This window comes from Bradysia coprophila (genome assembly GCF_014529535.1).
Source record: "Bradysia coprophila strain Holo2 chromosome X unlocalized genomic scaffold, BU_Bcop_v1 contig_12, whole genome shotgun sequence".
Taxonomy (NCBI): Eukaryota; Metazoa; Arthropoda; class Insecta; order Diptera; family Sciaridae; genus Bradysia; species Bradysia coprophila.
The window spans coordinates 5,657,388-5,682,170 of record NW_023503293.1 but is presented as its reverse complement, the minus strand read 5'-3'; the positions used below and the strand labels follow the sequence as shown (position 1 = coordinate 5,682,170).

The 24,783-nt window shown below is 36.2% G+C and overlaps 2 protein-coding genes and 1 long non-coding RNA gene across 3 annotated transcripts; 2 read left to right on the top strand and 1 right to left on the bottom strand.

Moving 5' to 3' along the window:
- Nucleotides 1-10,997: 10,997 nt before the first annotated feature.
- On the bottom strand, nucleotides 10,998-11,206 carry LOC119067322. Its single transcript, XR_005085912.1, has 2 exons — nucleotides 11,163-11,206; nucleotides 10,998-11,101 (listed from the first exon to the last, which is right to left on the bottom strand). It is a non-coding gene; the product is annotated as an uncharacterized LOC119067322 (long non-coding RNA).
- A 3,604-nt stretch (nucleotides 11,207-14,810) lies between these two features.
- LOC119067299 (splicing factor 3A subunit 3) lies at nucleotides 14,811-16,469 on the top strand. Its single transcript, XM_037170200.1, has one exon. It carries the CDS (start codon nucleotides 14,925-14,927, stop codon nucleotides 16,419-16,421), a length of 1,497 nt encoding a protein of 498 aa, XP_037026095.1. The 5' UTR covers nucleotides 14,811-14,924; the 3' UTR covers nucleotides 16,422-16,469.
- A 1,060-nt stretch (nucleotides 16,470-17,529) lies between these two features.
- On the top strand, nucleotides 17,530-22,935 carry LOC119067298 (T-complex protein 11-like protein 1). The gene is made up of 8 exons (XM_037170199.1): nucleotides 17,530-17,783; nucleotides 20,128-20,245; nucleotides 20,312-20,425; nucleotides 20,484-20,883; nucleotides 20,963-21,206; nucleotides 21,281-21,596; nucleotides 21,663-21,826; nucleotides 22,422-22,935. Exons 2-8 carry the CDS (start codon nucleotides 20,223-20,225, stop codon nucleotides 22,664-22,666), a joined length of 1,506 nt encoding a protein of 501 aa, XP_037026094.1. The 5' UTR covers nucleotides 17,530-17,783; nucleotides 20,128-20,222; the 3' UTR covers nucleotides 22,667-22,935.
- Nucleotides 22,936-24,783: the final 1,848 nt, after the last annotated feature.

Below are 24,783 nucleotides of genomic sequence, written 5' to 3'. Positions count from 1 at the left end.
TTTAATTTTTTTAAACAATTTTTTTTTTGTAAATATAAAATCATCAGGGTCTAGCAAAACCACGTTTACCTGGAGAAACCACATATTTCTAGAAAAACTGGTCGGTGTATGGATGATCCCAAGCCGCACGTTTATTCTTTCAAACACTTACTTCGGTTGTTTTATCAGATGGTAGCTGGTCGTTTCACACCAACACGAGGGGCAGGTAATCATAGAAATTCCTTTTGCTCTCAAAAGGAAATCCTTATACCGGAATTGGAGTTCGAAGGAGTTACTGTTCAGTATGTCGATAGCGTGAAAAACTTGGGTCTGACGTTAGACAGTCGCATGGGCTGGGAATGTCATGCTAGGAAAATCTCAGCCAAGGTGTTTGCTGGCCTAAGAAACATGTGGCCGAGTGCTCGATTTCTACCCGACAGGATGAGGGAGTTGTTAGTGAAGGCTCTTTTGTTACACCATCTGACGTACTGCTGCCCGGTTCTGGGTGAACTCTCTGCTGGGACTAGGAGTATCTTCGAGAGATGTTTCAATGCTTACATTCGTTTCGCTTATGGGATCGGCCGCTATGACTCTGTTGCTGGCCATCTACATAGGCTTCTTGGGAATAGTCTTTTCGTGTACTTGGACTATCTCACCTCCGCTTTCCTGCATAAGGTGGTGTGAAGGCTAAACTTTCGTTAACTGGCTTTAAACGTGCTTGTAGGGAATATATGGGCTTATGCAACCGATCGCTTCCTACGTAAATGTTTTCGTTTTTTATTAAAAAAAATTAAAAAATAAATCATCATTCACTGCATCATCTCACATATCATGTTTCAGTTGGTCCACCTACAACTGGAATTGGGTACTTAAACCGAATGGATTGCTCGAATGTAACGGCTTTCCGTGCATAAGTTTGTGATGTGTGCTTCCAGTTCTTTCTTTTTCTTTTTTCTCAATTAACTCAATGCATTCATCTAGCCTTTTTTATCCGCAATTATGTTGTATACGCGTTTGTTTGCTCGCGACTATATGTAACTTAAAAGGTCAAGTACCTTACTCATATAAAATGACAATAAAACTACTACTAATACTACTTATATTCGTTGAAAATCTTAGAAAAATTCTCTAAATTTTTGGAAAATCCTTGAAAGTCAAATAAAATCCTTGAAAATGAATTCTTGAAAATCAAGAGAAAATCCTAAAAAAATATAGCAAAAATGGTTTGAAATTGACAAAAAAAAAAACTCCTTTCGGATCTTAGGAAATCCTTTGAAAGTTATTTCTGTTAGAAATTACTTTTGCATCCGCCCAAATAACGATTATCTGCCCCGCGCACCAACACATTACCAAAACATGTATGTAAGAGTATATCTGTGACAGTGTGAATCAGCTGGTGAAACAGCTGAAGCAAATTTCGATATTAAGGAAAATTTAATAAAAATTTATAGAATTTCCCTGTTTCCTGCGAAAATGTACCGTCACATCAGACATACTCACAGTTAACTTAAATTTAAAACAAAATACGTTCTAGTTTATGGAAACGACCAGAAATTGTAGCAAAATTCAATCATCGGTCCGTCAAAACCAGTTTCCAGTATGTTTATTTTCAATTTCTATTTTCTCACTCTATGCATACACCCAAAAAATTATTTTCAGCACAGTTGAACATTTTTTTTGAAGCGGGACAAGTACAGACGTGTAACGTAGCAGTATAGACTTACAACTAAAATGCATTTATATTCAGCTGAGCAGGGCATCATTCTCATCTATCTTGTACATATTATAGCTCAAGACAATAATACGGTTCAACAGTACAATAGTACTGTTCAACTACCACGAAAAATGTACTGCAATACTGTACAAATTCAGGACAAGTTCCACTTGTTAACAGAGCAGTACAATGTACATCTTAGCTGCACTTAGTGTGGTCGGTATACATATGCGGAACATAATATTCAGATGTCTTGTATAATAGTTCTGCACAGCTAACACCCTCAGTTTTTTTCCCGTGTATTATGGCAGTGTGTTTGACACGAATGCGCTGATTATGAATATAATATTTTATTGTAATTAACGTTACGCATTTACGGCGCTTAAAAACCAGTTTCAATCCGGTTTTAGCAGATGTGAATTCTGTCAATTTCGCACGGTGAAAAGAACAAAATGCAATAATCGCATTAGCATTGTCGAAGTATTTTTTTTCTCTCGTTGAAAAACCAGTAAAATTGTTAGCTTTTATGTTTTTCATTTTTGCAGCTTAACAATTACTAGTCACCAAGTGAAATACTGCCGGAACCGGGCTAACATATTGTAAAATAATGTAATATGTACACACAATGCCAAACTTACCATTCGGAAATGTATTCGTTTAGGAACTCTAATAAATAAATCATTCTCATTTAAGGGGATGATTGTCAAATTAATCCAAATAAATTATTGTATTTGCAGGTGATGTTATCAAAATTTAAATCAACACGTATATTTACAAGCGTTTAATTCGAAACGCTATACCAGCCACCTATATATATATATATATACGTACGTATACATAAAATCCCTTTGATATATAACAATTTTTTATCTACTGCAAGTTGAAAATATTTATAATTTTCAACGACAATCTAGTTAGCAAACGTAGTTAATATGGACACGATAATTGTCGTGCCCAAATCTATGTAATACATAAGGGTATGTTAACCAAGATATCAGTATTCACGCCGTAAGTGTGCCTAAAATTTGAATTTTAAGTGAACGATTCGATGAAAAAGTGAACCGAAAAGTACATTTCAACGCTTCATTGTATGAAAATGACGCTACGTTAGAACAATGAAAGTTTAGAACAGGTATGGTCGATCGGCGAATTCTTCTTAAACGCACTCACATTCTATGTCAAAATAATATGAAAATGAGTGCGTTTAAGTTTCAAATTTTTATATCCTCCGAGCGGACAATAGACCATACCTGGTTTACACTTTCATTGCGTTAGAAAGACCTCCGCACTTTTGAATTTCGACCGCACTTACGGCGTGAATTACTAATACAATTGACAAAATCCTACAACGGTCATGTGCAGAAGGATTCTGTCTTAGTTACGGTTCATGTGGATTTGCTCGAAAATTATAAATATTTTCACTAGCAGCAGATAGAATCGTGTTGCTAACAAGTTAGTAAATTAAGGTTTTCGCACACGATGTGTTGCCGAACTTGCTTTGCTCCCATCGGCAAACTCCCCCACTTACTGACTAGTTAGCAAAATAGCTATTTTTGTTCACCATGAAAATGTTGTATATATAACTGCGACAATTTTTCTCATAATACATTTGCATTTGGTGAATGATGATGGTGAGAATAATGTCCTCTCTATCTGCATTAACTTGTGATGTGTAATTTACAGTGATTGATGAAGTTTATCGACGAATCGACAAATTTTTGGCAATATTCTTTAAACAAATTGCTGGTAAACAAAAGTGCGTAGACGATTATAAAGTGATAAATGATGTGAAATACACATAATACCTATAAATGTCGTAAGAATTTTCCTGGCTTTATTTTTAGATTTGTTTCAAACGAAAAGGATTTCCGCAAGAAAGAAAAATTCGCTGGAAATTTATGTAATGCATGAGGATTTGTGAGAATTTTTTTTTTCTCGCTCGTCTTTTCGTTGTACAAAAATTTCACATTTTAAAAATTGAATATTTATTACGGAACTGTGATTGCCGGAAATTTTGTCATTGGGTCTTTCAGTCAGAAAGAAAATTGATTGCACGTAAAGACATTTGATTGCACATAAATATCAAGTATTTTCACTTCAATTAACTCGGCATAAACAACAAAAATCAACAGACACACTGCAAACATCTTAATTAAAGCTGTGTGCCTTTCGGAATAGCATGTTTCTCTACACTTGACTTTGAACCAAACATTGAAATTTGCAGTCGCACCCGCATTTCACCTTTTAATTAAATTGTAAACCACAATTCTACACGAATGTACATTTTATGTACATACGATACGTGGTACCTGTAATAAATGAATGAAATATATGCAAGCGTATACAACATCGTTTCTGTGCACATTAAGTTCTAACATATATGTGCATTGATGTGTTGTGTATACGTTGTTTCATACCTGAACGGAATTTTGTCCAGCGTATTCGTTAACTACTCGATTAATTTTAAACTAATTACAACGCTCTGAAACAAATCACTATCGCAAATTACAAAACAAAGATTTAATTTCGCTAATTTTAGAATTGAACATCACATTCCGGTTTAAAAAAAACGATGATGTGACGAAATTACACCCCAGGTGAAAATACTTTATGGAATACAAATGTATGGCAGCACATCTCACAATTATATATAATATGCCGACAAAATGATGCCATGTTTACAACTAAATGAGCAGATTATCAACGTTTAATCAAAAACTACCTACAAATTCATTGATTTGTTCGAAACCAGTTTCTTGATACTTGAAGGCTCTGCCCCGACTTACCGAATGTGGATAGAAAAAGGCTGAAGTCAGTTTTGGCATGTTGTGACTGATTCCAATACTGTCCTGTTAAGTCAAAACATTTAATACCATTTTTGTCTTCGCGTTTTTAGAACTTTCGAGAGCTTTAAGCTTCTTTTGTACTTCACTGAAATATTTTATTTCCCCAGTGGCATGGCATCCAAAAAATATATCAAAGCTTTCGAAAGCTCTATGACACACACAAACAATGCTATACGGTGTTTTAGCTTAGCACGGCAGTATCGAGGTGTATATAAAACTAATCTAGTCCCCGGAAGTTGCAGGAAGCGGTAATAATTTGTACAGTGGCTCGTCATTAACGATGGGTACAATCCCATATTTGAAGAAATGAAAATTGAACTTTCAAAGAGTGTTCTGATTAGTAAATTAACAATATGAATAATCTGGATAGTAGGAACGTGTTAAGTCTGCATTTTTAAAGACGAGAAGTCCAAAAGAATTAAATGTTTAGCTCTTTTCGGAATTATTGTTCGCAAAGCTTTCTTGACATCGGTTAAATAAATCGGGAAGGTGATAAATAGTGTAGACCTCTGTAACTTTGATTAAGTATCTCATCCCATCGCAAGAAAACGATAAGAAATACAATTACAGCTAAATTGGCATAAAAATTATAGAAAAAGAACTTTTAGACCACTTTTGACTGTTCCTGGCTTAGATATGGCACATTTGCCACATTTCTTGGCAATACTTTTTATGAGTGCCACAACAATGTGCTCACATCTGTGAAACATCTGAATCACCTTTTTTCACATTTCCACATTTGATTGGTAGTTTTGTTGTGGCACTCATAAAAAGTATTTCCACCCACCATCGGTAACGACGAGTCACTGTAATATATATTATGCACGTATGACAAAGCGGTCGAGGCTTGCCGAAACGGCTTGTCATACGTGCATATTCTTTTTTATCGCATAAGCGAAAACGAGACAACAAGATATGCGAATGACACTTTGACAATTTACAGAAGTATAATGTTTGTTTATATACCCTAGGTGAATAATTTTTTCAGGGAATCACACCGCGTATGCGATAAAAATTATTAACGATTCCTGCAACTCCGTGGCTCTACCCGGGATTATTTTAATGAGAAAATATCAAAATTATTTTCAACAAACAATAATTTCATGCGTCAAAAATCTTCATGTGTTACAAAAAAAAAATCCTCATTAGTCCGTATGACAAGTCTGTACGACTTTCCATCTGGGATCCTATAGACAAACAAACAAAACAACATTAAACGTTACATTATAGGTATCGAATGTTCATTTCTGGCTTGTTGTTTTTCAAAAGATTGACTTGAACAATTTAGACAAAAGGATGGACGTTAACTTAAATGCTTTAATTTTTTGGCTAATCATAGAAGTGATGATTCTGAGTAATCAGCTGGAATAACAATATAAAAGAAAATCCGAAAACAAGGACATTTATTTTAGCGTAAATTCTAAGAAAATCGTATTAAAGTTAAATGGATTTTACAACTGCATATGTTTGTGGATAATGCAAATCACGTTCATAAGAGCATTTTCTATGAATTTCCGTTAGCTTTCACATTCACCATTTTCTATATTCGATTTGATTGAAATCGTGAAAGCTTCGCTTAAAGCGCTGCTCTTAAATTTACCCAAAATAGTAGGCGGCCATAATTTATGCAATCCGGGGAAGTGCATTCCCTTCAGTGATTAGTTTGTGTACATTGGTATCACTATACTCGCTATCAATAAACAATCCAACCAATTTTTGTCGTCTCACTCTCATACTGTACAGTAGGGTGTAGCGTTTTGACGAAAGTATTTTGTTTTTTAAGGCCTGCGGGTAGGTTCGATGCAGAATGGTCCACTGAACACGAAAATACCAAAAAAAATAATTTTGAAGTCCGAAGCTCCCATGCCTCTGAAAACCGACTTTTTTGGTCTCAAAGCCATAGTGAGATTAGTTCTGCCGGCTGTGTGGAAAAATATATCTTAAGTGTATATGATAATTAATCGTAGAGACCGTGGCTTCAATTTAGCATACTTTAAAATTTAAAAAAATTTGAGTCACCGTTGAACAATTACAAAAAGTGCTCCCGACCATGACTTTTTCAGAATTTTTTTTGGATTTAAAGCTTTCTAAAGTATGTGACTGGAAAGGAATATAGTCGTGTCATAGCTCATTTTAAAGGGAATTTCAAGAGCTTTCAAACGAATATAGACTCGACGTAAAGATTCACCGGGTTGCAGATTCGATGACCTTCTAGTGTGTAGAAAATGGTACGAGAAAAACCATATTTTTTTAATATGTCACAGAATTTATGCAAAAACGGTTCCAAATGGTTCTCAGTATTGCTGGCGTTAATAATGCAGAAATTCTGGGAAGACATAGCCGACTTTTGGGGTAGCTTTAAGTCGTATCTTCATGATAATCGAAAAATCATCAAACTGACCATTTGTTTTTTTTAATTTTAATTCTACATCGCTCATTTCTTCCCAGGATTGCTGCTCTTTTAACGCCAGCAATACTGAGAACAATTTGGAACCGTTTTTGCATAAATTCTGTGAAAAATTAAAAAAATATGGTTTTTCTCGTACCATTTTCTACACACTAGAAGGTCATCGAATCTGCAACCCGGTGAATCTTTACGTCGAGTCTATGTTCGTTTAAAAGCTCTTGAAATCCCTTTAAAATGAGTTATGACACGACTATATTCCCTTCCAGTCACATACTTTAGAAAGCTTAAAATCCAAAAAAATTCTGAAAAAGTCATGGTCGGGAGCACTTTTTGTAATTGTTCAACGGTGACTCAAATTTTTTTAAATTTTAAAGTATGCTAAATTGAAGCCACGGTCTCTACGACTAATTATCATATACACTGAAGATATATTTTTCCACACAGCCGGCAGAACTAATCTCACTATGGCTTTGAGACCAAAAAAGTCGGTTTTCAGAGGAGCGCATGGGAGCTTCGGACTTCAAAATTTTTTTTTTGGTATTTTCGTGTTCAGTGGACTATTCCACAAAATACTTTCGTCAAAACGCTACACCCTACTGTACAGTGTACCTTACGGTTTTTCAGTTACTTCATAAAAACAGGTAAACAGAGATTAACAAGGTTAAGGAAAAATTTTGCTATTTTTAGTATCGCAGAATTGCCTAACAGCTGTGGCAAAATCTGCTCTAACCTGTTCACAACGTTTTCAATGTATTGATGCCACTCAGCATCATAATATGCAAACTTTAGATGCTTCTGTGGCAAAAAAACGTTGTATGAATCACGGTGCAAAGTACTTTAATAGGCTCACGATGTAACATCTACATACACATCTACATATCTAGCGCCTGATAACTTTGCACTAGATGTCATAAATAACTATTACACTGAGCAAACTTTGTATAAGAGACGCAATCGGATGTTATAAAGTGTCAAATGGTAACTTATACGTCGGGCAAAAATAAAATACCTGTCGGAAGTATAGTTTTGGTTAGGTTTGCAAATTCAAGAATATTAATGCGTGAAATTTTTGTTTACATGTTCCACTTGTATAGACGAGATCCTTGTATCATTTCTATCATACACTTTATTATATGAATATTATACCAGCGTTATAACGTATGTAGTAGCCTTACCTAGAGAATTGTCGTCATTTCGTTTTTCTGTGTGTATTTTGGGTTTTAAATAAATAACCAACTAATCTATCAAAACTCAACGCCAGCACTTTTATTCGTTAAAATGTTCGTTAAAAAAAAACACTGAAAATTTTATAAATATTTTAGTTTGCACAAATTTCAATTGGTGCGTAAAATTGGTACAAATGGGAAATTATCGTCGATGATGCATTTGAACATTTGGATTCTTCCTCTACAAAGATTGCCATCGTTACAGTTCAAAACCTTTCAATCACATAGAAATGGCAACCACAGTCTTATGCACTATTATGATGAATATTTAACTCTGAATATATTTGTTTTCTCGAAAATCGATATGTTACGCACAGATCCTTAAGCAGACATGGCCTATCTTGCTACACGTCATTGTAAGAAATGCTTCAAATAACTTAAACCACTTATTTGAGAAGAATGGAATTACAATTCAATTTATTTTAAAGAAACGGGCACATGAATATAGATAATAAATTGAAAATTACACTTTGCTGCAAACAAATATCGGTATCGGATAATCTGGCACATGGTGCCAAAAGAGCACACTTTTAAACTACGTAAAAGGTGAACTCGCACACGCAAGCTTATTGCTGCAAATGCTTTTTAGCCATGTCATCGACTTAATGACTCCTTTTACAAAATTTTGGTATCGAAAGATTGTGTGTGAGTTCACCTTTTATGTAGTTGAAAAATGCGTTATTTTAGCACCATATGCCAAATTACCCCACGCCCAAATATCGTAACTGACACTTGATGTGAGCCTCGTACAGCATGTTTGGTATCGATGTAAAGCCTAGACTACAGGTTGATCACTATTGTTTTATTGTAAGCCGGCCAACCTGTGTATAAAAAAGGAGTCCAAGTTTCGCCGAGGATGGTGAAATAGTGTAGGCAGTATATCTTTTATCTGCCTAGAACAATAATCTCGATGTTATCCGTCTAGGGCAAATTTGTTTATCTCGATATATCTGTTCTCGGCAAAAAAAAAACGTATGCACCTCTGTCCTTATGTTTATTTTGGCGATTCGGATTATGTACCACGACTACGTACAATTATGTGCATAACTTCCAAATCGCCAAAAACATTTTAGTCAGAGATTTAGTCAAGAACGATAATCTCGAGCTTATACCTCTAGGGAGTTTGTGTTTATCTCGATATATCTGTTATCGACAGATAAAATATGATATGCACCTATTGCCAGACTGTTATTTTGACGTGTAGGCATTATGGCCCGAGCCTTCGGCTAGGGCAATAATGTCCTACACGTCAAAATACCAATCTTGGCAACAGGTGCATAATATATATTAAATATTCCCTCGACTTCCCTCGAAAACCTGGTCATGAAGGAGCCCTAACTGCCATAATAGTTTCTGCTGTCGAAGACACCATGGTCAACGCAAAGGTGCGAAATTTCTACAATCGATCCAATTTGCCAATACCACTACCAAACAACGTGTTAAAGCAGGCAGTGAGGTGCTAATTGCAGTTAGCAGTTTTCGCCGGGGACTCCGAAAATTTAAACTTAGGTATCCGCAATTTTTTGTATCGTAAATTTTCTTGAATTGTAAATTTTCATTGAAGTAAACGTGAAATGTGTTGCATATGATGTCTGCTTTTAATCACACCAAGAAATCATGATTTCTTATGTTCATTCTAGAAGCAGAGCTGTGCTTGAACTCTTCATTTGTTTCTAAAGTGGATTGGCAGAGGATATCGCATGTCATGTGAAAAGAAATATCTGTTCTTACCCCATAGCTACTTGACAGTATAAATAAATGATCTCATACACTAGTATACTTACATCATCTGTCCGTAGCGGCCGTAATTTTGGTAAAAAACGCATATTTTCGACTGTCGGAACTTCCAGCTAACCACTAAGTGACATTAAAAATAAAAGTAGAGCGGTTATTCACACCAAGTGCAGATTTTTAAAAATCCCTCTGTATTTGGAGATAGAATTTGAAAACCAAACTTAAACAAATAACTGCGGCTAACAATAGAGGGCTCTGTCAAAAATGTTTATTTCTTGAAATTCATTTAGCCGAGACACGAAACTTAAAAAAAAAGCTTTGTCAATCTATTAGCACTCTTCGAATATTGAAATGTTAGGATTGGATAAAATATAATCTAAAGTTTACCATTTTCGAAAATATAAAAGTTAAAGTGTAAAAACCGTAGATGCTTCTTCAACGATTCATTCAACACCTATTTGACAGCCGGCAAAAAATGTACTGCCACCCATCGTATGATGTTACAGTAAGCATAAGTGTATGGGTATGAATCGAAGGGTCACCGACTACTCTAAATTATGAGACACCATTTGCTTATTACCTCGAGTTTTTCAGTGAAAATTTACAAACTTGCCTTTCGAGCATTTTATCAACGCCATTCAGGTTATAATATTATCTTGGTCGATTAAACTATTTATAAAGAACTAGTGGAGTATTCGCTCAGGACTACTATAATTTCAAAATATTTTCTCGCGTTAAAGGTACATTTGTCCGTACAAATCTTCAAGCCTTACAAAAATATTCTTCTTTGAATTAATGCACCCAAGGCACAAACGAGAAAGATTCACGTCACAACACACCTAAAAATTCGCCCTTCCTTCCCACCATTTTCACAATTTTCTCTGTGTGTCTCTGGGCACCCATTCTCGTGGATATAACATGTTACAGACGGCTGTCATTTGCTATCGACAACGACAGCAATAATAAACGACAAGCTTCAACCAATGAGGTCTTATAAAGCAAAAAGCGTGTTCAAAACAAATGAAGTAAAAGATTTCTGAAATAAATCTTTGAAAATCTTACATCGAATGAAGTAGTAGATCTATTTTTCAAGGGTAAATGAGTTGTGGGAAAACTTCTTTGTTGTTACTCGTGAACTCAATTTTGTTTTTATTTACGAAATATTACGCCAACAATTCGCTGGCATTTTCAATGGCTAAAACAATAAACACATCAGTAGACTAACGTTACTAATGACATAACGTCTTTGGTCGTACCTTATCACAAAAATCATTAATTCTAATAGAATTTCGTCAAAATAGAAAATGGAAGTAATAGATCAGATAGTAATAGTATATTACTTCCGAGGTTCCAAGTTGTGTATTTGATAAGTGGGGTGTATGCTTTACGTGATTAGGCGTAAAACAGTTAATATGCTTGCCGTCTGTGACAGGTTAAGAATCCGTAATTTAACAGTTGTCCCCTTAAAAGGACATTGTCAACTGTCAACTGTGACAACTGTCAAGTTACGAAATCTTAAATTCATGAGAATCGGTGCCCTGACACTGATCGTGTGGGCTGCTATAGATAGACAAACAAACCAATGCAACAAATATAAGACTTTATAGTTTTTGTATCAATCTATACCATACAAATTTTCACATTTTCAACTTGTTTTTCATAAAAAAATTCTTTTTATATTTTATTCGTCCCTTTGGACCAATAATTTCATCTACAATGTCTCGTACAATGTATGACCACTGAAATTTACTGGGGGTACAAATAGGGGTTGTAGAACAAACGTTTTTCTTGGGTTGGCCTGAAGTGTAATAATAAGGCAATGAAATCTTTGCGTGGCTTTATGAGAGACTGATGTTATGAACGGCTCTATAGCATGGTTTATTTTCGAAAAATGTAGGGGAAAAGTTAAGTAGAATATAATGATTCAACATTTGTACGGTATGATTGTCGTCTGACCAAATTCATCAGTTTCATTCAGCAGAATAAACAAACAGTTAATGCTGCACCGCATCGAATTCATTGAACAGTACGTTCTATGTGGCTTTAGCTTTGTTATTTATTCATATGTGAGGGTTCTTTATCATAGACATTAGAAGTGTTTTGAAATCGTGCTGCTGTTTTAAAACATTTTTAACAAGAAGATTGAACACAAGTACAGCGAATAGGCAAAATAATTCGAATTAAAATTCATTGTTTTCTTAATACATGCTCTTATTGTTAAAATTAACCGAAATTGCTCTAGAATTGGACACCTCATTAATTCCGTTGTTTTTAGTCAGAAGAAGAAAAAAACGAAAAGACAGAATCTTTCAGCACATCTGGTTATGTAGTATATTTATATATGGTATCGACATATACAACGTACTCCAAAATAACACAGATCTTGAACTTGTGTGCAAACAAAGAAACGACATTGAATCAGCCAGAAATGGTATAACAAGTTTTTTTTTGCAATACGAACAAGAGTAAACTCTTTTGCGCATCTTAATATTCCTTCGATGCCGCAATTTTTTGTGCTATTATTCAAAATACAATAAATTATCGTTGTCAATTGATTCAGTTCCTGTTACATTAATTGTAATACCTCCAATAATCAAAATATATCAATTGTTGATATATTTTAGTTACCAAAATGAGAAAATAGTCATTTATGCAACAAGGTACTGAATGAGGTTCATTTTGCCGCTAGATGTGAAGTTATCAGATGAGCGTGACAAAAATAACCCCATCTCGTAATGTATTATACGAAGTTTTATGCAACGTTCTATGGTATGTTATCACTTGTGACAAAAGGTTTTTTTTTAATTCTTTTTGTCACTAGTGAAGAAATGTACAAAAGTACCATTGAATGCTGCATAAAAAAACATTTTGCGACGAATTTCATAAGATGAGTACACAGTTAGTGAAAAATGCATGCAATATCGACCGCCGACCTTGTAATAGTTATTTGTGTATCTGTTTTGGACGATTGTTTTTAGGCAATTTCGCGAGTTGTAGCCCGAACGAAGTGAGGGCTACATGCGAAAGTGCCTAAAATCAATTGTCCAAAACAAATACTCAAAAAAATTTTCATGTAAGGGGTCGAAAACCCGAGAAAAATCTCGAAACTCCCTCATTTTCGGCCCCGACACATGAAAATAACTATTATATGCCGCCTACTGGGGACGAAAGCTGGCTTACATATCTGTCACTTTCGGCCCGTAGCTTATAAAATATTTGACAGATAAAACATACATTTTATGTCATATTTTGCATGGGTCCATTTTTCACGTATTTTTGACGTATTAAGGCGAGTACACAGATCGTGATTGCAAAGTCAGAGTTAACATCAAGCGTGAAAATATTGACAGATAATGTATGAGATAAATGCCAAATATTTTGCAAGCATTTTTCATGTCTTTTCGAACTGTGTACTCATCTTTAAAGTTCATTTTATTCTTGACAGTAAAATTTTACCTCCCGTTTTTGAGTAATAGTCCATTACGTTGGTTGCGGCGGAAGTAATTCACTAAATGAGCCCAACGTAAAGGTGTGTATTGAAATTACAAACTGGAAACTGTTAATAAATCCATGCTCGCTAAGCGTCAACTAATGTAAACTTTCGCCCCTTGAATTGACATTTCTTCTAGTTTCGGTTCCCTTACCAAGCATGAAATTCTCGATACGTAACACGTAAAAGTACTTTCTGCCTTTGTCCTTGTTATGTAAATGACAATTTCAACGACCTGTAACGTACACACGAATCAAAGTGACACTTTTCAAAGCTTGTTGCTTATGAATTGACATTATTGTCATGTAAAGAAGTTTTTTTTTATTTAACAGTATTTTACATTATTTATAAATAAAATCATTCTGCCAAGTTCTTGGAAGGTGTAATTGTACCAGGAATTGATGCAACATTTCCACGCTGAATTGAGAGTGCTAATCGCTGGAACATAAAACTCGTCGCTCTTTTCTCATGAGTAACTTCAGCGATCTTGCTTCCAATTGCTTTTATTAGTTTAATTGCTTCTTTGCCAAACACACCGGATGTCTCTGTCTCTCTCCCAAATTAATAATTTGCTTTATAAGAGAATGATGTTTAGAAACTAAGAAGAAATGTAATAGAGTTTTTCCATATTTTAGTACATTCTGTCATAAAATTACTGCTGTCACTGCGCTTATTGTCATGTGAACCAACTTCATATGGTGACATTTGTTCTGTAATGACAAATGTGAAGTTGGTTCACATGAATATAAGTCGCAGAGAATGAAGTACTATGAAAACCTAGTTGTCCCATAGTTCATACCCATTGGGTAACCCAATGTATAGGGAAATGCTGTTTGTAAATTAAAACTCAAATGTAATAGACAATGTCTAATAGACATTCGTATAATTCTATTACATTTCGTCATAGAATTACTAATGCCAAAGCTCTATTTATCCGTGAACCGACTTCGGAGCTGTGACAATTCATGGATATTTTACCAGAATGAAGTTATATCCCCTGAAAATAGAGTACAAAGAAGGAATTACTGAATTCCTATAGGTAGTTTATTTTATCATACGTTAAAATTAAAGCAAATTTGGAAGTGGATTCTTCTTTGTGTTCTTCTTCTCTCATTGGCGGAGACTATCACGTATCGAACATTTTTACTTTAACTTTCTGTCGTTTGGGTGTAGCAACATCTACCTGGCCTAATTCGGCAAACTGATTGATCTTCCGGCCTTCAACAAATTCTATCAATTGTTTGATGTACATCACAGCACTGCTCCTAGCATGAACACTGAATTGACAAGTGATTCTAGCATTCTTGTCTTTTAAAGTTCAGTCAAAAATATTATCTGTTTTTGCTCCATATCGCTATTGAACTGAATATATGACCGAATTGGTCTTGCCCCTCCGAGAGCGATGGTTGGAAGAAGAATGTAATTTTGACGTTTCACATTTTGATGTGTGCGCGATTTATGTTGTGTTGATATTTTCGTAAACGTTTTTCATTCATTTTGCGGAAAATATCCTGAATCGAAAAAAAATATGGAAACGATTCTGGAACAACAACGCCGGTATCACGAGGAACGTGAACGTCTCGTTAAATTAATGGTCGACGAGTATGTCACGAAGAAGCCATCGGAGAAAGACAAAATTTATTCGGATCATCGGCTCAAAGCTTTGCTGGAACTGCACATGAATTCGACAACAGCGTTGAAGGAACTGTACGAGGACAAAGATGGTGAACGGAAAAATGAAGTCGCTGCGTTGTCCGGTCCAAACGAATTCAGCGAATTTTATTCACGTCTGAAGCAGATCAAGGAATTCTACAAAAAGCATCCGAATGAGATAAGCGTTCCGTTGTCGGTGGAATTCGAAGAAATGACAAAGGTGTACTCCAACACCGATGAAATATCAATGCTGGTCGAGTTCACGGACGAAGAGGGTTGTGGACGGTATCTCGATTTGCACGAGTGCTATGAGAAATACTTGAATATTCGTGGTGTCGAGAAGGTCGATTACATTACTTACCTGATGACATTCGACCATGTGTTCGATATTCCCAAGGAACGTAAGAATATGGAGTACAAGAAGTACGTGACCGCTTTGATCGAATATTTGAGCGATTACATTACTCGAATCAAGCCGTTGTTGGATTTAGAAGCTGAAGTGGAACAAGTCAACAAAGAGTTCAAGCAGCAATGGGGCAACGGATCGTTTCCTGGCTGGCCGAAAGATCAAGAAAGTGCGCTAGCAAATACCGGTGCACATTTAGATTTGTCGGCATTTTCGAGTTGGGAAGAATTGGCTTCGTTGGGCTTGGATCGTTTGAAATCAGCTCTAGTTGCATTGGGCATCAAATGTGGCGGTACACTTGAAGAACGGGCGCAGAGGTTATTTTCAACGAAAGGTCAACGAACTATCGATCCATCATTGTTGGCCAAACGTGATGTGAACAAGATCACAGCCCGTGAAAATGCTCGTAACAAAGAAATCGCGTATCTTGAAGCGCAGTTGTATCGATTCGCCGAATTGGTGTCGGAGCAAAGAGGTGCAACCAAGGAGAACGTTCAGCGAAAACAGGCTCGTACTGAAGGTGAACGGGAAGACAGCGATGCTGAAGCAAGTGAATCGGATAATGAAGAAGATGACAACGATGACGTTCCATACAATCCGAAGAATTTACCACTCGGCTGGGACGGTAAACCCATTCCGTATTGGTTGTACAAATTGCATGGGTTGAACATCAGTTACAGCTGCGAAATCTGTGGCAATTTCACTTACAAAGGCCCGAAGGCGTTTCAGCGTCATTTCGCTGAATGGAGACATGCCCATGGAATGCGTTGCTTAGGCATCCCGAATACGGCTCATTTTGCGAATGTAACACAGATCGAAGACGCGATTACCTTGTGGGAGAAGTTGAAGACGCAAAAACAAGGCGAACGTTGGATACCGGAAGCAGAAGAAGAATTTGAGGATTCACTGGGTAATGTGGTTAATAAGAAAACTTACGAAGATCTTAAAAGGCAAGGTTTATTGTAAAATGGACAGAGCAGCAGTTCCGACCAATAAAAAGTTTTTTTTTTTAACTGATAACCCGAAATTTATATTGAATTCAGTATTCCAAGGATCGATTGGACGGTCTGGCGTTCGGATCCTTCAGAAGTGTGTCCCTGTGTTCAATCGTGTCTACTAAGGTCAGCCACGGAAACTTTCAATCTAATATAACAAAGAGACTTCATTTGCATATCTTGTGCATCGAATCTGCACTGTGCTTTCGTATTTGTGGCTATTGCCTTATTTGCCTGTTCAAGATTTGCAATCAATTGATTGGTCGTAGCTAAAAGTTGTGCTCATTACAATAAAAACAAAGAAAACTATCGCCAGCGTTACTTCTTTGTTTATTATTATTAATTTCCAACCCTACCATTCTGTTCCACTCACACAAATGTTCGCAAAAATATTCAAATTGGTACACCAACACATTGCCGATTTACAGCTGGTCGACAGTCGATTTAAAATAAAAACAACGCATTTAGTCGGGGGCTCTAATGTGGTATGCTTTGGGTAAGGTTTGGTTTACATGTCCAAGCATTTAAAGGCTCTATAAGAATACCGCAAGTTTATATGTTGCGTGGTTGGATTACGCTAAATTTAGTGACGCGTAGGATAGTGATGGAAATTCCAGAAAAATTAATTTCAACACTAGATTGTTAGTGAAGCTATGAGTGGCACAAGGTCTTACTTACTCAGCTTGTCTGTCTGGCCGCCTGTCTCTGGGACAGTAACATAATTAATTTGCTGCGTTTTGGTATAAAATTGTTACTTACAATTGATGGTGTGGTCCCATCAGTGATATACGCAACGTTATAATACAAGCACTTATGACAGCTCCAAATAAATCTTATTTTATCTGTGAAAGGTTGTTCTCACATTTTTAATCAATTGAGCAGAATTCCTGCTTTTGCGAATTTTCTGAAGAAAAATCGATATACAAACCCTGCCTAAACTATTTCCTTACTCAACACTGTCTTCAATGGCAGTGCATACGTATGCGAGTCTTTAATGGATGGCAAGAACGTATGAGTGTGAGTTTCGCGGTGAAGGTTTCTGTCGTTTCAATGTATCCTCTACTAATGAATAAAATGTTTGTTGTTTCATTCGATTACAGACATTCGTTGGTAGTGCTGAATTAAAAGAAAAAACCATAGAAAAACTTACGTCGTAAAACAGAATATTCGAGCAAGTTTTAGATTTTTCTCTTGTTAAACATAAAGTGTAAATTGGTACAGTGTGTATTTTGTCAACGGTGCTAGAGGCTGCTTGAAAATATTATAATTTTAATAGATATCGAAATTAATTTTTCTGTACCTTGGAAGTGTCGAGATTCGATGTGAACGAACGGTAGGTCTTCGTTTCCTTTGTTTATCAATTATATCAATGTTGTTGTTGATATCATAGCTTTCTATTGTGTAAAAATTCGGATAATAAACTAAACGTTTTCCCATGATATAACAACAGCTGATTTCACAAAATTACAAACGTAATTATGTAGTCTCTCAGCCATTGCTAGACTCTAATACAAAAAAAACTCTTTCACGTCTATATGCTTATTAATGCGTAGCATCGAAAGTCTCTAATTTTGCAACGCCGTAACAATAATTAATCATCGCAACAACAATTACGAAATATTAATTGAGAGTGAAAAAAACGTTGACTCTACTCTGCTCATCGTATTTCACTTGCAATTCCTATTTTTATTTACTTCTTACAATTTCGGTTGACCTATATTCTGACCTATATATAAACATGCTGCCGTTAGATACTCACACTGGGTGTAAATCAGATTTGTCGAAAGATTCAAATTGACGACGTTATAATGATGCAACCAAAACTTCTACTGAAAAATTCGAACGAAAAACCGATTTTAATGGAGCTGCTGCTGAAGTTGATGATCAAACAGTTCATGAATAAAAGTTTATTGGCTTTTGGAATGGAAAGTAATAAATTATCATCGAGCATATTGACAATGTTGACCAACACTTTATTTACTGACAAAGATGATTTTTGCGTCTTTGCTCGTCTGCAACGCAGTTAAATACTATAATTTCTCAATCAATAAAATCCTCCTGATGAATCACGATTTTTTGTGATTTTGGAATTCCGGGAATTTACGAACCTATTCTCGAGGACTTTTAAGTCGTTCTAGAGAATGAAACATTCACATCGAAATTTTACATTGTCAACAATAATATCTAACAGAAGGACCGTTTCAGCGACCATAGGTGATTGAATTGAACTTTTCCATTTAAACCAACACATACTTAAATTCTAAAAATCTTACTGGGTATACCCTGTGTGCGTTGCGTGAATATAAAGAACAGATTTTGCATCACTGATGTTTACATTCTGTGAGGTGGGACGAAAATAGAAACGTAAACAAACATTATGGTGCAATAATCACATCGATGTGAAATCTTTTAATGGCTAGGCTCATATTGCATTACATGACAATTATGAATCAGTACCGGACTGGCTCGAAAAAGCCCATCGGGGGCTCCATGCAACTCAATTTAAAAAGGCCCACAAATTAAAAATTCTCATACAAAAATCCAAAAGGCCCATCGGGAATCCCCCGAATTCACCGTATGGCCAGTCCGGGCCTGATTTATGAATTGATGTTCATCCGATTTTTCGATTAATTTTTGAATGAGAGATTTTCTCCTCAGGACGACAGGCATAAAAATACCAAGTCACTGAATCTTTTAGTTATCGTCATCATATTCAACAATTTTGTGGAAAATGATTTCTTCAGCAATCTTTTTGTTGCATAAGGCGGTATAAGTTACAACTCCTCAATGTAACATATGTAACATATGTAACACGACAAGACAAGCTCACTAAAAGTCATGCGGAATTTATGGCATTAATAAGCTTAGTACAGTTTTCATTCCCGATTCTGGACTAGTAATTCATTTTCTTGTAGGACATCTGTAAAGATTTGTAAGTTCAAAGTTTTATGGAAGTTCCATTGGTGGGGAGCGAGACAAACATACAATATATCTACCTCGCTCACACCAATGGAACTTCCGTAAGATTTTGAGCTAACAAATCTCAATTTACAGACGTCCTACAAGAAAATGAATCACTAGTCCAGAATCAGGAATGAAAACTGTACGAAGCTTATTAATGCCATAAAATCCGCATCGCTTTCAGTGAACTTGTCGTGTAGCCGAAGGTCTAAAAACTCTAGGATAACCTTGACAGAATAATTATTGAAAGGCCTGGTACAGGGCCTGTTTTTGGAGTATTAATTCGGAAAAACTCCGCAAAAAATCCAAAAAAATGTTGAAAAAATTGCTGCAAAAAATTCAGATTTTTTTTTTTTGATTTTTCCAAGCTTTGATTGCTTTGATTTTTCAGAATTATTCAGAATTAAAATTTCCGATAATAAGTTCTTCGAATGAGTCCTGTAATATTTGAATTAAACGGTCACCACATAGCAGATAATTCTGCGCTTCCCATAACACTGCTCAGTTTTCCCAGACCTGTCACCGAAATGAAATAGAAACAGAGCTGTGTCGCTTCCCTTTCCCAATGTCAGGAAACGTTAGTGCAATGCCTTTCTTCCCACACTTGTGATAACGAAACTTTGCACAGGACTTTTAGGTCAAATCATAGGGCAGTTCAGCTTGAGCACTGACTTCCATTTTTTCTCGAAATTAATGAATTTTCTCTTTATTTTCAGTAACATTGGCAAAGTTCTCACGAAGTGTCAAACAGAAAAATTTAAAGTGAAATTCGTTCCGTCAAAATTTCAAGTGTACGACTAAATCTGGGAAAATGCCTGCTAATTCGTATTCAAGGTCAGTCCCATGATAATTGGCATTTTTTTTTCAAACTTTTATTTGACTTACATTTTGTGTCAACAGAATGGATTCGTCAGGATCCGGATCCGAGTCGGACAGAGCTAATGAAAGCATTTTAGCTTCGTCTCCAAATACGTCATCTCAACATTCTGGCAGCGACGTCGAAGGTTCCGATAAGTGAGTACCGCAGTAATTACATTTCTATGCCCTGTTCGGTTACCATTTTCCATTTTAGGCAACCACGATTTGTTCTTCCATCGACTGACGGAAGTCCATCAAAAGTGGTCACGTTCGACGAAGTGCAACATGCCATCAAAAGCGTTGAGAATATGTCTCTCGCACACGAACTGGCTGTGAATCCAGAATTTCGATTAAAGTCTTTCGAGCCGACACCAAATAGCCTCGAAGCAAGGATAAAGGAAATGGCGCATAAGGCCTTCTGGGATGTGCTGCGTGAAAATATTGAACAAGATCCACCTTGTTTCAATCTTGCCATCAATTTATTGTCGGACATAAAAGCCGGATTCTCACACATCATTTCCAAAAACAATCAGAGAGCTATGGATCGGATAAATGAAATTCTGGATGAGGATGTAATTAAGCAACAGGTCACGCAGGGCGTGTTGGACTTCAAAGTAAGAAACATTGTTTGATAAATTTCTCAATTTCATATCAGTGCTCACTTGGGCTAACGTTTCTCTACAAACGTTACAGGGCTATGCAACTTTCATCATAGACATCATGGCTAAATCCTGTGCTCCCGTACGGGACGAACAAGTGGCCAAATTGCGTGAAATAGATGACATCGTGGATACGTTTCGCGGCATTTTGGAAACAATGTCGGTCATGAAATTAGACATGGCAAACTGTTTATTGGACTCCATTCGCAAGGATGTCATCGCTCATTCGGTGACCTATGAACGAGAAAAATTCCAGGAATTCCTGAAACTGTACACATGTAAGTTGGTTGTATTCACAGCTTGTGTAGTGCGACACCTGCAAAGTCCATAATTTGTCGTTCTTTTCGGCTAGATGGATTTCCCATCACAGAAAATTGGCTGCACAAGTATAAACCAGCTGACACTACAAATCAACGCTGGGAATTCAACGCTATAATTGAGGCCTATGTCGGTCTGTTGGAATGGGACCAAGATGACAAATTTCCAGAAACACTGTCACTAGATGAAGTTCGCATTACGGGTATTAAAGTCAAGGCGCTAAAGCTGTGCGTATGTGCATCGGCGGTTGTTATCGCCAGCAATATTCCACTCATCGGACAAAATGCTGAGAATAAAGCTGGTCTGGCGAAAGAAGTCGCAATCATATTGGAAAATGTCAAGAACGATGAGTAAGTGAGAGAGATGCCTAACTTATCGATGGGCAAAAATTCATTCGACGAATTTCCTCTTTTCAGGGATTTACAAGAAATTATCGAAAATGTTTGGCTCCAAATCAAAACGTACGTTTCGAGTCGATTGCTGGCTAGCAACGCTGTCATGGACGATTTGACGGAGCAATCGTTCAAGAGTCAAATTTTATTGCTGGCGAATAAAGACTCATCCATTCGATCGCTAATGTGTGAGTAAACTTTTGAGAACACTAATGCTTCTATACGGCCATACACCTTATACAGTTCGTCGGAGAAAAAAAAAACGGATAATTAATTTTGATCCAGTAGCTTCAGTTGATGCTGTTCTAGATATCGAAACGTTATTGCCGTGTAGCTTTTCCCGATTGTTGCCAAAAATAGAATTTCTGTTCGACTATAACGTCATAAAGATGATAAAACCTGAAACGATGCTAATACCACTGGCATTTCATTGCACACTAACAGTTAAATGTACAGAACAAGCACTAACATTCTTCTATTACATTGTGTATTACAGTTGAAAGTAGACGGTTTTTGGCAGGGTAATTTCAGCTATTTTTCATATTTTAACGCGAGGTCTACACCTACGCAAGTAATTTTTAAGTTGCTTTAAAGGGAATTGCCTCCTTGATTTCACGCTAGAAAAATGGCTTTCATATTGCAATTTTGAGTCAATAACGTGCGGTGAATCCGTAACTTCTTTTGTTTAATTAATCACCTGATGTTCAATTACAAAGTTACGAGCACACCCATCATGGTCAGACTTACATTCACCGGAAATTAACGTTGTATTCGTCTTTACAGGGAAGCGATTGATAACCTATTTCCGTATGGTAACAGTAAATAAGAATACACTTCCTGCGCCGCCTGGATTCCTAGATTTTGTGGACGCTCTGGAAATATGTACTGCATTTAAACGAGTCGTTCTCTATAACTTTTCCGTATTTGGCGATTTCTACCATGAAGTATTGAATAAAGATGCTCCGATTCCGATGTCCGTACAGCCACCGGCTGCACCGACTGCTACATCGATAGAAGAAGTTGATTAAAACATTTTTTTTCTTTCATTTTATTTTTAAATTGATTTTTCAGTGTGATAATGGAACTATTTTTTTTTTCGTTTTTGAGTTTTTGATTTCTTGGTACTTTTGAGAGAATTGAAAACGATCGATTTTTGTGATGCATAATATCATTGTACGATGATTTTTTTTTAGATTAAGTGAAAGAACAGGAGTGAACTATTTATGTATACATTTTAGAAGTAGAAAGAGAGAGTGAGACAGAGATAGAGAAAATAAATTAAATTTCAAGAATTTTATTTCAAATGAATTTTGTCAACTCCGATTCCGACTTCACTATACCCAGCGAGCGATGTATTTCAATCGCCATGCATCCTAGACTACGCTAGGCCAACCAGGTAAGTGGTAAAGGACAATCACATAAGAAGCTGACCCCATCAATTGGCGTATATATGATCAAGTTATACATTCAAAAGATCCCCGTACGGAAGATTCAACATATTTCGTTTAAAATTCCTCACCCAATCTCCTTCGAGATTCATCTTATATTTGAGAAATTTATAACTGTGTGGCTGATATGCGTCCACCTGTTGAGATATTAGTGGTTTACAATCTCGAAATAATATTAGTCGCCTTTGCTGATAGTTTTTCAGAAAATATGACGCGTTTCAGCACCGGAAAGCTAATTGCCGTCTAATGATGTGGACTGCCAATTTCTTTCATGCAATTTGACCAAATATCTTCCGTACATTCCATAACAAAATTTGCCAGTGCGGTTCAGGGTGCAGGAATCACAAGAGAAATCGATTTCAATTTGATTCGAGCTTCTTATTTCTTTTATTTTCGTTTCGCTCACTCAAATGAATTTTGTCAACTTACCGCAAATTTTCTGTTGGCACCCCCATATGTGAACGTATTTATGTAAGTACTAACAATGGTGTATGGAAAAATCCACAGAACCGTTCAAATTTTACTGTCGGTGTTGAGTTGGTTAACCTCTTCTTTCGAATTACAGTGGAAGTCCATTTGTTCGATTTAATCCGATACGATTAACGAACCACTCCAAGCTTCACAATGACCTATACAGAAAAGATCTGTCTATATTGATCTATCGGTCAATCTGTTCTTGTTTTGGCAGCTGATACCGACGTGCATTTCCTTAGAGACTTACCACTGAAAACTTGAAGATTCCAGTGACCGAAGAAGAAGTAAAGATTCTGGAATAGCACTGCACATAGCTTTAAGCTGGCAATCACAGTTCTACGTTTACATGGCAGTTCATTCAAACAATGAAATTTCCGTATCTTTTAATGCAGATGCTAGGTGCTAGGCGCTATGTTCAGATCTGTCTAGTGTTTTTTTCCAGCAAAATGAATGTTAACACTAATGATGTGTGGGATCTGATGACAAAATTAGATCATATGTGATAAGAGGATCGATATTTAAAAAAAAAGAAAACTTTTTCAGTCAGCAAGCGTACCGTATCAGTTGCGTCTTTGTTCCAAATAAATTCCATCGAAAATCTTTTACTTCATCAGTTTCAACACATAATATAAAAGACCGATCTAATCAGAAATTCTTTTCGTCGTAGCTATTGGTGACAGATGGTATAGTCGCATCGATTCCGAATTGTGATAGTTTAGTCTCGCACGCCTCTAAGTGGTGAATCTCTCACAATCATGACGCGACACCTCCGAATTTGTTGTTTTGTCTCTAGCCAGTAAAATGATTTTCCATACTAGGAGCAGATAACATAGACAATCCTTTTGCACTCAAATGAAAATCCGGTTTTACAGTGCATTGCAAGCACGAGTGCTACCAACGCACTTCTAGCAAAAGTGCTTCGAGTGACAGCTGCCAAATAGAGTACTATTTTGTATGAAAAATGTTTACAGATTTTTTGGCAGTGTCAAAATTTGTTCGGTACACTGACCCGTTTCAGTACTCTATTTAGAGTACCACTCATGTTTGAAGTGCGTTTTGTGTTTAAAAAAATCGACAAATTCATTGAATTTCTCAAAAAATCCTTTAAATTTTAAGAACATTGTGTGGAAAACACATGAGAATCCTTAAAGATAAAGTAAAAATTCTTGAAAATCCTTTCGAATCCTAGAAAATTCTTTGGCACTCAAAACATAAGTTTAAAA